Source organism: Triticum aestivum, chromosome 7B (genome assembly GCF_018294505.1).
Source record: "Triticum aestivum cultivar Chinese Spring chromosome 7B, IWGSC CS RefSeq v2.1, whole genome shotgun sequence".
Taxonomy (NCBI): domain Eukaryota; kingdom Viridiplantae; phylum Streptophyta; class Magnoliopsida; order Poales; family Poaceae; genus Triticum; species Triticum aestivum.
The window spans coordinates 543,359,052-543,370,011 of NC_057813.1; the positions used below are offsets into that span (position 1 = coordinate 543,359,052).

General features: G+C 41.2%; 1 protein-coding gene across 1 annotated transcript; it reads left to right on the plus strand.

The window, feature by feature from the left end:
* Positions 1–338: 338 nt before the first annotated feature.
* Positions 339–3,903, plus strand: LOC123160233 (probable F-box protein At4g22060). The gene is made up of 3 exons (XM_044578045.1): positions 339–475; positions 569–1,869; positions 3,637–3,903. The coding sequence occupies exons 1-3, from the start codon at positions 420–422 to the stop codon at positions 3,723–3,725; spliced, it is 1,446 nt and encodes a 481-aa protein (XP_044433980.1). The 5' UTR covers positions 339–419; the 3' UTR covers positions 3,726–3,903.
* Positions 3,904–10,960: the final 7,057 nt, after the last annotated feature.

The following is a 10,960-nucleotide window of genomic DNA, read 5'->3' on the forward strand; positions in this document are numbered from 1 at the left end:
GAAAAGCATGAACAAATGTTGAAATTCCAAACATTTTTCGAAATTTCTGAATATTTTTTGAAAGAAGGAAAAGAAAAAACACTGAAAAAAAGAAAAGGACAAAAATGAACACCAAACAGCAAAAAATGAAAAAACTCTACACTTACACTGGTAGAAGAAAAACCGACAAAAATTCTAAGCCGAGGCTTCTAGAATGTTCATAAACCGATAGAAAACCAAACAGCAAAACCCAAAAACCGCTAGACTGGCTAAATATGGGCCGGCCCATCTCCGAGCGCTTTCCCGTTGCTTGTCTGTGCGAAAGGGGGCATGCGTCAAATAACCCTCAACGAAAAAAAAAGAGGATTTGGCGGCGGCACCAGCTCGGAGCAGCGTTCCATGGCTGCTACCGGGGAGGGCACTCCGCTCCATCTGCGCTAATGCAGTTCGAGCTGCGAAAACGCGGTCATGGCGGCGCCATGGATCTGAAGCCTGGGTGGACTCCGACTCAGTAAATAAGCAGTGTCCGGATTCCATCATATATCAAACTGAATTAATTGGGGGTTTCTTGGTTTTCTGTTGTTTCCAGATCCAAATCCAGTTCTTTCCCGGATCGAATTGGCGCGGGGCGGGAAGGATCTATAACTAGTCCACCTGCTCTAAGTTTGTTCATCCACCCATCCACCATGGAAGCTCCAGATCGGGATTGGTCCGAGCTACCAATCGACATATTGTGCGACGTGCTCAAGTTGCTCGAGTGCCCGGACCTCCTCAGATCCGCCGCCGTCTGCTCAATCTGGTACAAGGCGTACTCCACGCAACGCTCCATCAGTGCTTGCCCTGGACACCAAACACCATGTCTGCTCTATTGCACCGAGGCCGCCGGCGGGCTAAAAGCTCTTGGCATGTACAGCCTCTCCGAGCAAAAGGCCTATACCATGCCGTTCCCTGAACATCCCATCAAGAACTGGTTCGGCTCATCCCACGGATGGCTAGTCACTATGGATGACAAGTCTGACCTGATGCTGCTCAACCCAATTACCGGCAACACTAATGTACTCCCTCCAGTGACAACCATGGAGCATGTTAAACCTATCCTAAACGGGGGCGAGGTTCTTGAAAAGTATGAGGTGTTTTACTATGATGGAGAGCTTCCTAGGGTCGTGGACGAGGACACCAGTATATTTTCTTTGGAGGAGTATGGTCATATGGTCTACCTAAAGGCAACTTTATCGTGTGATCCATCGGTAGGTGCATGCATCGTCATGCTCATCCACCAGCCGTACGGGCAGCTCTCGTTTGTCAAGGTAGGAGACACTCGCTGGAATTGGCTCAACATGGGTATTAACTATACAGATTGTATATACCACGACGGATGGTTCTATGCAGTTACTCATGGAGGCGCAATTGATGCATACAATTTAAATGGACCGTCTGTCATCCAAAAAAGATTTTTACGCAGAATAATTCGGACGGTTTCAAAATGTCACATTGTTCAGGCAGAATGGGGAGATGTCCTCCAAATCATTAGGAAGGAGATTCTCGATCCTGAACGACCGGACAGTCATACATGGATCCCTGAAATCAAAGTGTACAGGGTTGATTTTGATAAGGAGAAGTGTGTCAGCATAACAGATATAGGGGACTATGTGTTGTTCATTGGGAGCAGCACAACGTCTTGTTTAAGCGTGAAGGACTATCCAGACTTGATGCCAAACCATGTCTATTTCACTGATGATGACGACGGAGCACACATACTTGAGAAAGACTACCCTCCCAAGGTTGGGATTTACAACATTAAAAATAATACCACGGTGAATGTGGTTCATCCTGAACTTTGGATGAATTGGTTGCCCCCCATATGGTTGACGCCGAGTCTTGAGAAAACGGGTATGGTTCTACTTGTCCCTTTATCTACTATGGAAAATGCTGCTTGTTGTATATCCCAATCTCTGAGCAGCATTTATTTGTGTGTTATATTTCCTAGTGCTGCTAAAGTTTTGCCATGTAAGATATTTTTTTCCTTTCTCTTGGAACATCATAATTGCTTCGTATTGGTCTTGATGTGGATTGTTAGCTGTACTTTTTATTTATGAAATTCGCTTGGTTATGTTGAACTTGCAAAACCTAGTTTTTCCAAGGTTGACATGTTAGGTCATTTGGTCTTCTTTTTTTGTTATATGGCATAATACTTGATGCTGTTTTTTTTTAACAAAACCTGTAGAAATTTCTTCCCACTGTATTTTTTTTAGCAAATTATGAGAAGTTTTATATACAAGTTAAAGCTAGAATAGGGCAAAAAGAAAAGGAACTGTACAACAAAGGCACAGAAAGTGCCCGGAGAGCTAGCTATGCAAAAGAATGAACCCAGACCTCAAAATTCTCATATTTTCGCCTCTTTGCCCTATGAACCACCTACTGAATCTCTTCCTTGAATTTTCGTCAGCAAGCATATAAATTTGGTCCGATGCCTTTGAAAATGAAGTCATTTGGGGTTCCAATTAGCTCCGGTGATTAGAAATTTGCAGCTATCTGGTTGAGTTGCTCCTGGATATCACTTAAAATTGGGATCCGAGTAATTCAAACAAATTTGCGCAGCTGACAGTGGAAGAACAAACAATACTTGTTTCCAATACCCTCAACCCACACATGACACAGGTGTAGTCTGGTATGAAAAAATTATTTCGATGCAGCATACTCTAATGTTCAGTCTGTTGTCGATTAAGAGCCAAAAATAATTTTATGCTCCAGCTGACAGCATGGTTGCCAAAGCCATCTTACGGCTGGAATTGCCATGATCTTACCAATCAAAATTTGATAAGCCACACATCTATATCAAAGCTCCTGTAGGAAATTGCCACACATCTTGACTGTCAGATAGCTGCAAATTAAGGCCAAATTTTCCATCTCCTGAAACTGAGAATATGCTTCCTCAGATAGTGGCAAGTGAAAGAGCTCAGATAAATTTTCTACCAAAGTGGTGTCCAGAATTGAAATGTTACCGTCCTTGGCCAAGGAATATAGACGTGGCCAACACTCTTCTCATCGCATTCCAGTCATCTTTCCAAAAATAAATTGATTGCCCATTCTGAAAAGAGCAATCAGCTCAAGATTTGTGGAGCGGCAAAAGTTTCAGGCGGTCTCTCCACCATAAGGAACAATTGGTATTTGGTAGTTTGCTCAGGAGGAAGCCCATACTGACCCGAACCATATTAATCCAAGGAATGTCTTGGTGATTTAGGAATTTATGCACCATTTTGTGTTTTTAACAACAAAGTACTCCCTCTGGTCTAGAGATCTAAACGGTCTTATATTAGTTTACAGAGGGAGTATCACTTTAGACCTTCAAATTTTGGATATTAATCCAAACCGTATTAGCCCTCCTGGTCTTTAGGTGAACAGATTAAACCCCAAGCAACAAGTAGAGGATTTTTCCTCTCTCAATCTTTCCCCCTCCATAAGCAATGCCTCATGTATTTATCCAGCTACGCAATTATTCATTTATACAGTTGCAAGCATGGCGCTGTTTTGTTTAGGAGAACTCTCTTTTCGATCCCTTAACTATATTTGCTCGAGTCTAGAAAACTTTAAATCCGTGATTTATGATACTACATCACCATGCTTGTTTGATAGACTAACTCGAGCTTGTAATTGCAGGATCTCAAGATAATAACGGCGGGGGCGGTAATTCCATTGCGGTCATCAATAACCAGTTGGAAACAACAGAATTGGCATCAATAAATTGAGCTGTAGGCTAGCTGTAGCAGTAACTCATTCTCATGTGAATTCCATGAGAATTTGAGAAGGCATGCATATTGTTTCAATGTAACACCTCCACATTTTGTTTGCTAACACCTCCACATTTTGTTTGCTGCACTTATGCTTTTGTCCATTGAATAATAATGCGATATCATGCGAGGCCGGATTTGCTGAACCTTTTTTTTTATGTACTTGATTGTGGCAAATGCCGAGTTGGTCCCGGGTGGAGCCTAGCCCAGTGTATCTGGCAATGCATTCATAAGTTTGGTTTATTTGTTCAGTCATAGTTACAACATTTTCACTGACATGAGTACTAGGTACCTCCCCCATTGTATCTTTTTTTTGCAAAAACCATCGAAAATTTTCAATAGACGCACACACCAAATCCAGTATAGGTAGCCAAATATTATATGAAGAAACAAAATGAGTACACAATTTTGCAACTGTAAATAATATAAATATATTAACAAAAAGAGTATTACCAATATATGTGCACTCTTAAGGGTATCCTGTGTGTTTCTGTTAGGACTACTTGACATATTTCTGTATATGGGTATATGAAGGCCCAACCAAAACCCAGGACGGGTCCTTAGGGCATGTACAATGGTTGATAAGATAGTCTTATCTTAAGTCTTGCATGTAATTTAGAGATGACAAAAAGGATGTCTACAATGGGTCATCTCTTATAGCTTATGTTCAATAACTAGCCGTTCCTAAATACGTGTTGAGACATATTGTGCTAAGAGATCATCTCTTGTCTTCTCTTAAAGAAGAGAAGGCAAGCCTTTTCTTATGAGTTCTCTCTTCACCTCATTATTTATCCTACGTGGCACTCCTAAGATAGCACCATTGTACATGCCCTTACACTCCAACCAAGGCCACTGTACCCAAATCACCGAGGGAAATGGGCGAGACCATTGCTCAGGGCGCCCTATGTCTAGGGCAACGCCAGTTGGGCCGGCCTAGGCGCGCGGGAGACCACAGCCTCATTTTTTTTTACTTTTTTGTTTTCGTATCTTGCCTTCTTTTATTTATTTTAACTTCCAAATATTCTAAATAAATATATTATAAAAAATACTTTGCAAAAAATTTAACCAATTGTTTGAAAAAATTAAATAAATATAGATGAAAAGTTCTCATGTATATGAAAAATATACAAAAAATATATAATATGGTACATCAAAACTTATAAACTCATAATAAAACTGTCATCGTAACGTTAAGCGTGCGGACCTTACGGATTCGAGAACTATGTAGACATGACCTAGAACTATTCTCGGTCAATAACCAATAGCGGAACCTGGATGTTCATATTGGTTCCTACATATTCTACGAAGATCTTTATCGGTCAAACCGCATAACAACATACGTTGTTCCCTTTGTCATCGGTATGTTACTTGCCCGAGATTCGATCGTCGGTATCCAATACCTAGTTCAATCTCGTTACCGGTAAGTCTCTTTACTCGTTCCGTAATACATCATCCCACAACTAACTCATTAGTTGCAATGCTTGCAAGGCTTAAGTGATGTGTATTACCGAGAGGGCCCAGAGATACCTCTCCGATAATCGGAGTGACAAAACCTAATCTCGAAATACGCCAACCCAACATGTACCTTCGGAGACACCTGTAGAGCACCTTTATAATCATCCAGTTATGTTGTGATGTTTGGTAGCACACAAAGTGTTCCTCTGGTAAACGGGAGTTGCATAATCTCATAGTCACAGGAACATGTATAAGTCATGAAGAAAGCAGTAGCAACATACTAAACGATCGTGTGCTAAGCTAACGGAATGGGTCAAGTCAATCATATCATTCTCCTAATGATGTGATCCCGTTAATCAAATGACAACTCTTTTGTCCATGGCTAGGAAACTTAACCATCTTTGATTCACGAGCTAGTCAAGTAGAGGCATACTAGTGACACTATGTTTGTCTATGTATTTACACATGTATTATGTTTCCGGTTAATACAATTTTAGCATGAATAATAAACATTTATCATGAAATAAGGAAATAAATAATAACTTTATTATTGCCTCTAGGGCATATTTCCTTCAGTTTTACGGACAACTCAAACGTATAGGATGATATACGAGGGGTATGATTGCTTACTTTTTTCTCTCTCATGTTCCGTCATTGATCGGGCGTGTACTCATACGTTTGAGGAGGATATGGGGTGTCCGGCTGCAGATACTCTTAGCGTGTACACGTGTGTTTATTCTCAGAATTATGCTCCGACCTCTGCATGCGTTGTCGGATTTGGTGCTATATATTTTTATTTTAGGGTTGAATTTGACTATGTTTGTGTCCCTCACGAACTCATACCAGCTACTCGCACTAGTAGAAAAACACCTAATAGTCCCGGTTAGTGAGGGCCTTTAGTCCCGGTTCATGAACCGGGACTAATGGGCCGTTACTAATACCTCCACCCATTAGTCCCGATTCAAACTAGAACCGGGACTAATGTGCCTCCACGTGGCTCTGTGCGCCGAGCCCAATCAGGGGGCCTTTGGTCCCGGTTGGTGGCACCAACCGGGACCAAAAGTCCATGTTTTTTTTGGAAATTGGCTGCTTTAGGGGTTTTGGGGGTTATTTTTAGGTTGTTATATTAGCTAGCTAATAGAGAGAAGTGTCCTTTCTTATATCTTCGTCCTTGGTTTACCAACACTGCTGCTATATATGTTCATTTTACCCGCTGATATAAACTCATGCATGCTCGCATACATCAGCATATATAATAACAAGTACTCGTCCTACTAATCATGCATCATCATACAACTTCTACTCGTTATTAATAATAAGTCATACGATCATCATCCTCATAGTCATCGAACCCAACCCTACATAATTGTTCTTAACACATGATCATCAGTATCAGGTAGGACCTAAACACCCTTAAGGTAAAATAGCATAAAACAATATAGACCCTGACTCTCCATTATGAAGAATGGCGATCATCCTGTCTCCAATTTTTGCCCTTCGCTGAATGTTGCTTTCAAGAAGCTCCTTACGACTGTCCATACATTTTTTTCCATTCTTTGATTCTCATGTCTCCACTTATTTTAGAAATCCGGTATGGACAGTTGAGATTCGTAGGACGACCTGGTTGTATGTTCAAAACATGAAGGCTACCGTGTGTATACATCAGATGAGGCACACAATCATTCGGGATTATCTGTTGAAAAACATAGTAATAACTTCGTAGCTAGCAATGATATGATGTACTATAGTTTTAGAAGTGTGCAAAAAGATGCACGGATGTTGTAATAGTACAAAAATCTTATCAGGGTATCTCCATGGTAGTTACCGTAGTTCAACACGTGCACTAGTGGCACGTATTGACCATAATGTTGAGGAGTTCGATTGTAGACATTGTAATTCTCAAGATCAGTACAAAATGCGACCAGATGATTTTTCTCCTGATAAGTTAGTTCGGAGCCTTTGGTGTAGTAGGTTCTGTCTACCATCTTCCGCACATTTTTTGAAGAATGAAAATAAGCTCTCAATGGAGAATAAGTTGTCAACTATTTTGAAATAAACAATATAAATTACTTAATAACTATGTTAAGCTCACATGGGGGAAGAATTGGAGGTGTATCCACAAGGACGAAAATCGTAGGTCTCTCTTGCTCGATTGTAGGATCACCAAGATCCATGGTAACAAGCATACCCTCATCAAAACCATACATCTTGCAAAGTGTTTCCCAATTGTCTAGCACACGGGAATGAAGGAGAACTTATCCAATATGAGCATTCAATAAGCAAAACCAAATCATAAAATAAGCAAAACCAAATCATAAAATAAAGTATAGTATTCAAATTAGCATGCATTCAATAATTATAACCAAAAGTACATCATCTCTTGGTGTCCGTACATCGTCGAATATTATCACTAATACAACTAGAACCGTAATGCCCGACGGGTATCGACGCGAGCGGTGGACACCCAAAGATAAGGAACCATCACAGGATCATAGCTCCAGTGAGATCCCTGAAGAACCTGCCAGGTATTGTCGAATCTGCCTTCCAATGCAACCATATAGCGACGGACGTGCTCGTCCTCCTCGCTGACACGGTGACGTACCACCTCCGCGGTGTCCGGATGCCTCACCACCGTTACTGGCCCACGCGACCGCCACCAAACAAGGATCGGGTCAACAACGGGCTGCCTCCTCACCAACCTACGTCTCCCGAAAGGTAGCACCTCCCAATACCAGCCCAGCGGAGCCCAGCTCCGAACATGGCCCTGATCAAGCAGGCCTCCACCGCCGAGTCGACGACGACGAGGATGCGGGATAGGCATCGCCGATGTCGATGCGGCAACTACTTCTATATATAGTTAAATAAAAGTAGTTTTATTAATTAAATCAACTATCTAGTTCAACTACTAAGCACTTACTATAAATAAATAAGTAGTACTTACTAAAAACAAACTACTTCTATATATAGTAAAATAAATTAGTTTATTAAATCAACTAGATAGTTCAACTATATATAAACTACTTCTTATTTTTTTTCCTTTTTCTAAATACTATGAACAAAAAAATCATTAAAATTCTATGAACAAAATTAATTACTACACATCTAATCTAACAAAAAAAATCTAATCTAACAAAAAAAATCTATGAACTACATATCAAAATTACTACACATCTAATCTAACAAAAAAATCTAATTAATCTAACAAAAAAATCTAACATAATATAAATAAATTAATTACTACACATCTAATCTAACAAAAAAATCTAATCTAACAAAAAAAACTATGAACTACATATCTAAATTACTACACACATCTAATCTAACGGAAAAAATCTAATTAATCTAACAAAAAAATCTAACATAATATAAACAAATTAATTTCTACACATCTAATCTAACCAAAAAAATATAATCTAATAAAAAAAATCTATGAACTACATATCTAAATTACTACACACATCTAATCTAACAAAAAAAATCTAATTAATCTAACAAAAAAATCTAACATAATATAAACAAATTAATTACTACACATCTAATCTAACAAAAAAAATCTAATCTAACAACAAAATCTATGAACTACATATATCTAAATTACTACACATCTAACCTAACAAAAAAAATCTAATTAAATCTAACAAAAAAAATGACGGTGACGGCCGGCGAAGGCGACGGCGAGGTGCTCACGTACGGCCGGCGACGGCGACGGCGAGGTGCGGAGCGGGGCGGCGGCGGCGTCGAGGCGGCGCGGGCGGGCGGCGCGACGTCGATCGGGGCGCGGCGCGGGCGGGCCGGGCGGGGCGCGCGGGCGGCGACGGTGCAGGGCGGGGCTGGGCGGGGCGGCGATGGCGTCGGGGCGTGGCAGGGCGGGGCGGCGACGGCGAGGTGGCGGTGACGGGAGTGGAGCAGGAGAGATCGAAAACTGCTAAGTCCTGTATATATAGCAAGAGCATATGTCCCGGTTGGTGGCTCCAACCGGGACTAATGTCCCCTTTAGTTCCGGTTGGTGCCATCAACCGGGACCAAAGGCCTCTTTTCAGCAGCCCAAAGGGCGGGAAACGAAGACCTTTGGTCTCGGTTGGTGGCTCCAACCGGGACTAAAGGGGGGGCATCGGTACCGGTTGGTGCCACGAACCGGTACCAATGCACCCCTTTAGTTCCGGTTGGTGCCACCAACCGGGACTAAAGGCCATGTGCTGCCCGCGTCGCGGCACGAAAGTTTAGTCCCACCTCGCTAGCCGAGGGAGCTCGAGAGTGGTTTATAAGCCCCAGTCCCGCTGCCCTCTCGAGCTCCTCTCAAATGCAAGCTTACGGGCCTAAACGCACTCTATGTGCCTGTGGGCCTATTGGGCCTATTGCGGGCCTGAATCCTGGCCCATTGTTGAGTTTATAGTCGTATTCAGGCCGTGGTAGCCCTTTAGGTGGCACTTATTTTATTTTATTTATTTTATTTTGATTCTTCCTGCAGCTGTTTTTTTAGTTCCACCTCACCAAGCGAGAGGCACTCGCAGCTGTTTATAAGCCCTGAGTGCAGAGACGATGACAAAGAGGCTTAATGCTCCTGCATGTTGGTTAGCTTCAAGCTTTGAGGAATACGGTAGACTGCACAGAGCTATGTACAGTGCAGTTGACATTATTCCGAAAGGCTTGAAGCAAATTAACAAGCATTGCGCCTCTTTTTTATTTTTAATGACTTATTACAACTGAGAAATAAAAAGAAAAATAAATAAATATAGCTGAAAAGAAAAAAACTATATAAAAAACTACTCAGAAATGAATTGAAGCAAAAAATAGTTGTGATTAACTGTACTAAAAAAGGAGCATAGATGCTTAATTTTAATGACTTATTACAACTCAGAAATAAAAAGAAGAAAAACTAGTTGTGATTAACTTTACTAAAATATGAGCATAGATGCTTATTTTTAATGACTTATTACAATTCAAAAATAAATAGAAGAAAAAAATAGTTATGATTAACTTTACTAAAAAATAAGCATAGATGCTTATTTTTAAAGACTTATTACAACTCAGAAATAAAAAGAAAAAAATAAATATAGCAGAAAAGAAAAAAACTATATAAAAGCTACTCAGAAATGAGCATATATGCGTTTATAGAGGAAATTCAAATTAAATTCATAACAAATTTCAAGAGAAATTCGTATGAATTTAGCCTAAATTCACTATATAAGGGCATCTATTTTCATTTTCAGAGGAGCTTAATAAGGCAGAGAGGGAGGGACTTATGAACCGGTCTAATTCCCCTTCGGTTGGCAAGGTGGGACTAAACTTTGGCCGCAACGAGGACCAACCCTTTAGTCCCGGTTGGTGAAATGGACCGGGACTAATGGTCGTCCTTTGGTCCCGGTTCAGCCCACCAACCGGGACCAATGGTGGTGGGCCAGGAGCGAGGGCCATTGGTCCCGGTTCGTCCCACGAACCGAGACCAATAGGTCCAGACGAACCGGGACCAATGGCCCACGTGGCCCGGACGGCCCCTGGGGCTCACGAACCGGGTCCAATGCCCCTATTGGTCCCGGTTCTGGATTGAACCGGGACTAATGGGCTGGACCGGCCTGGACCATTGGCCCCTTTTCTACTAGTGTCAGACGATGTGGTATTTTTTCACTAGGCATTGACGATCTAACCTACAATAGCATAACATTCTTCTGCTTCTTAAATTGTATTCATGAAAAACAAAACACTAGCAACACACATTTTTATGAATGATTTTAATGTGG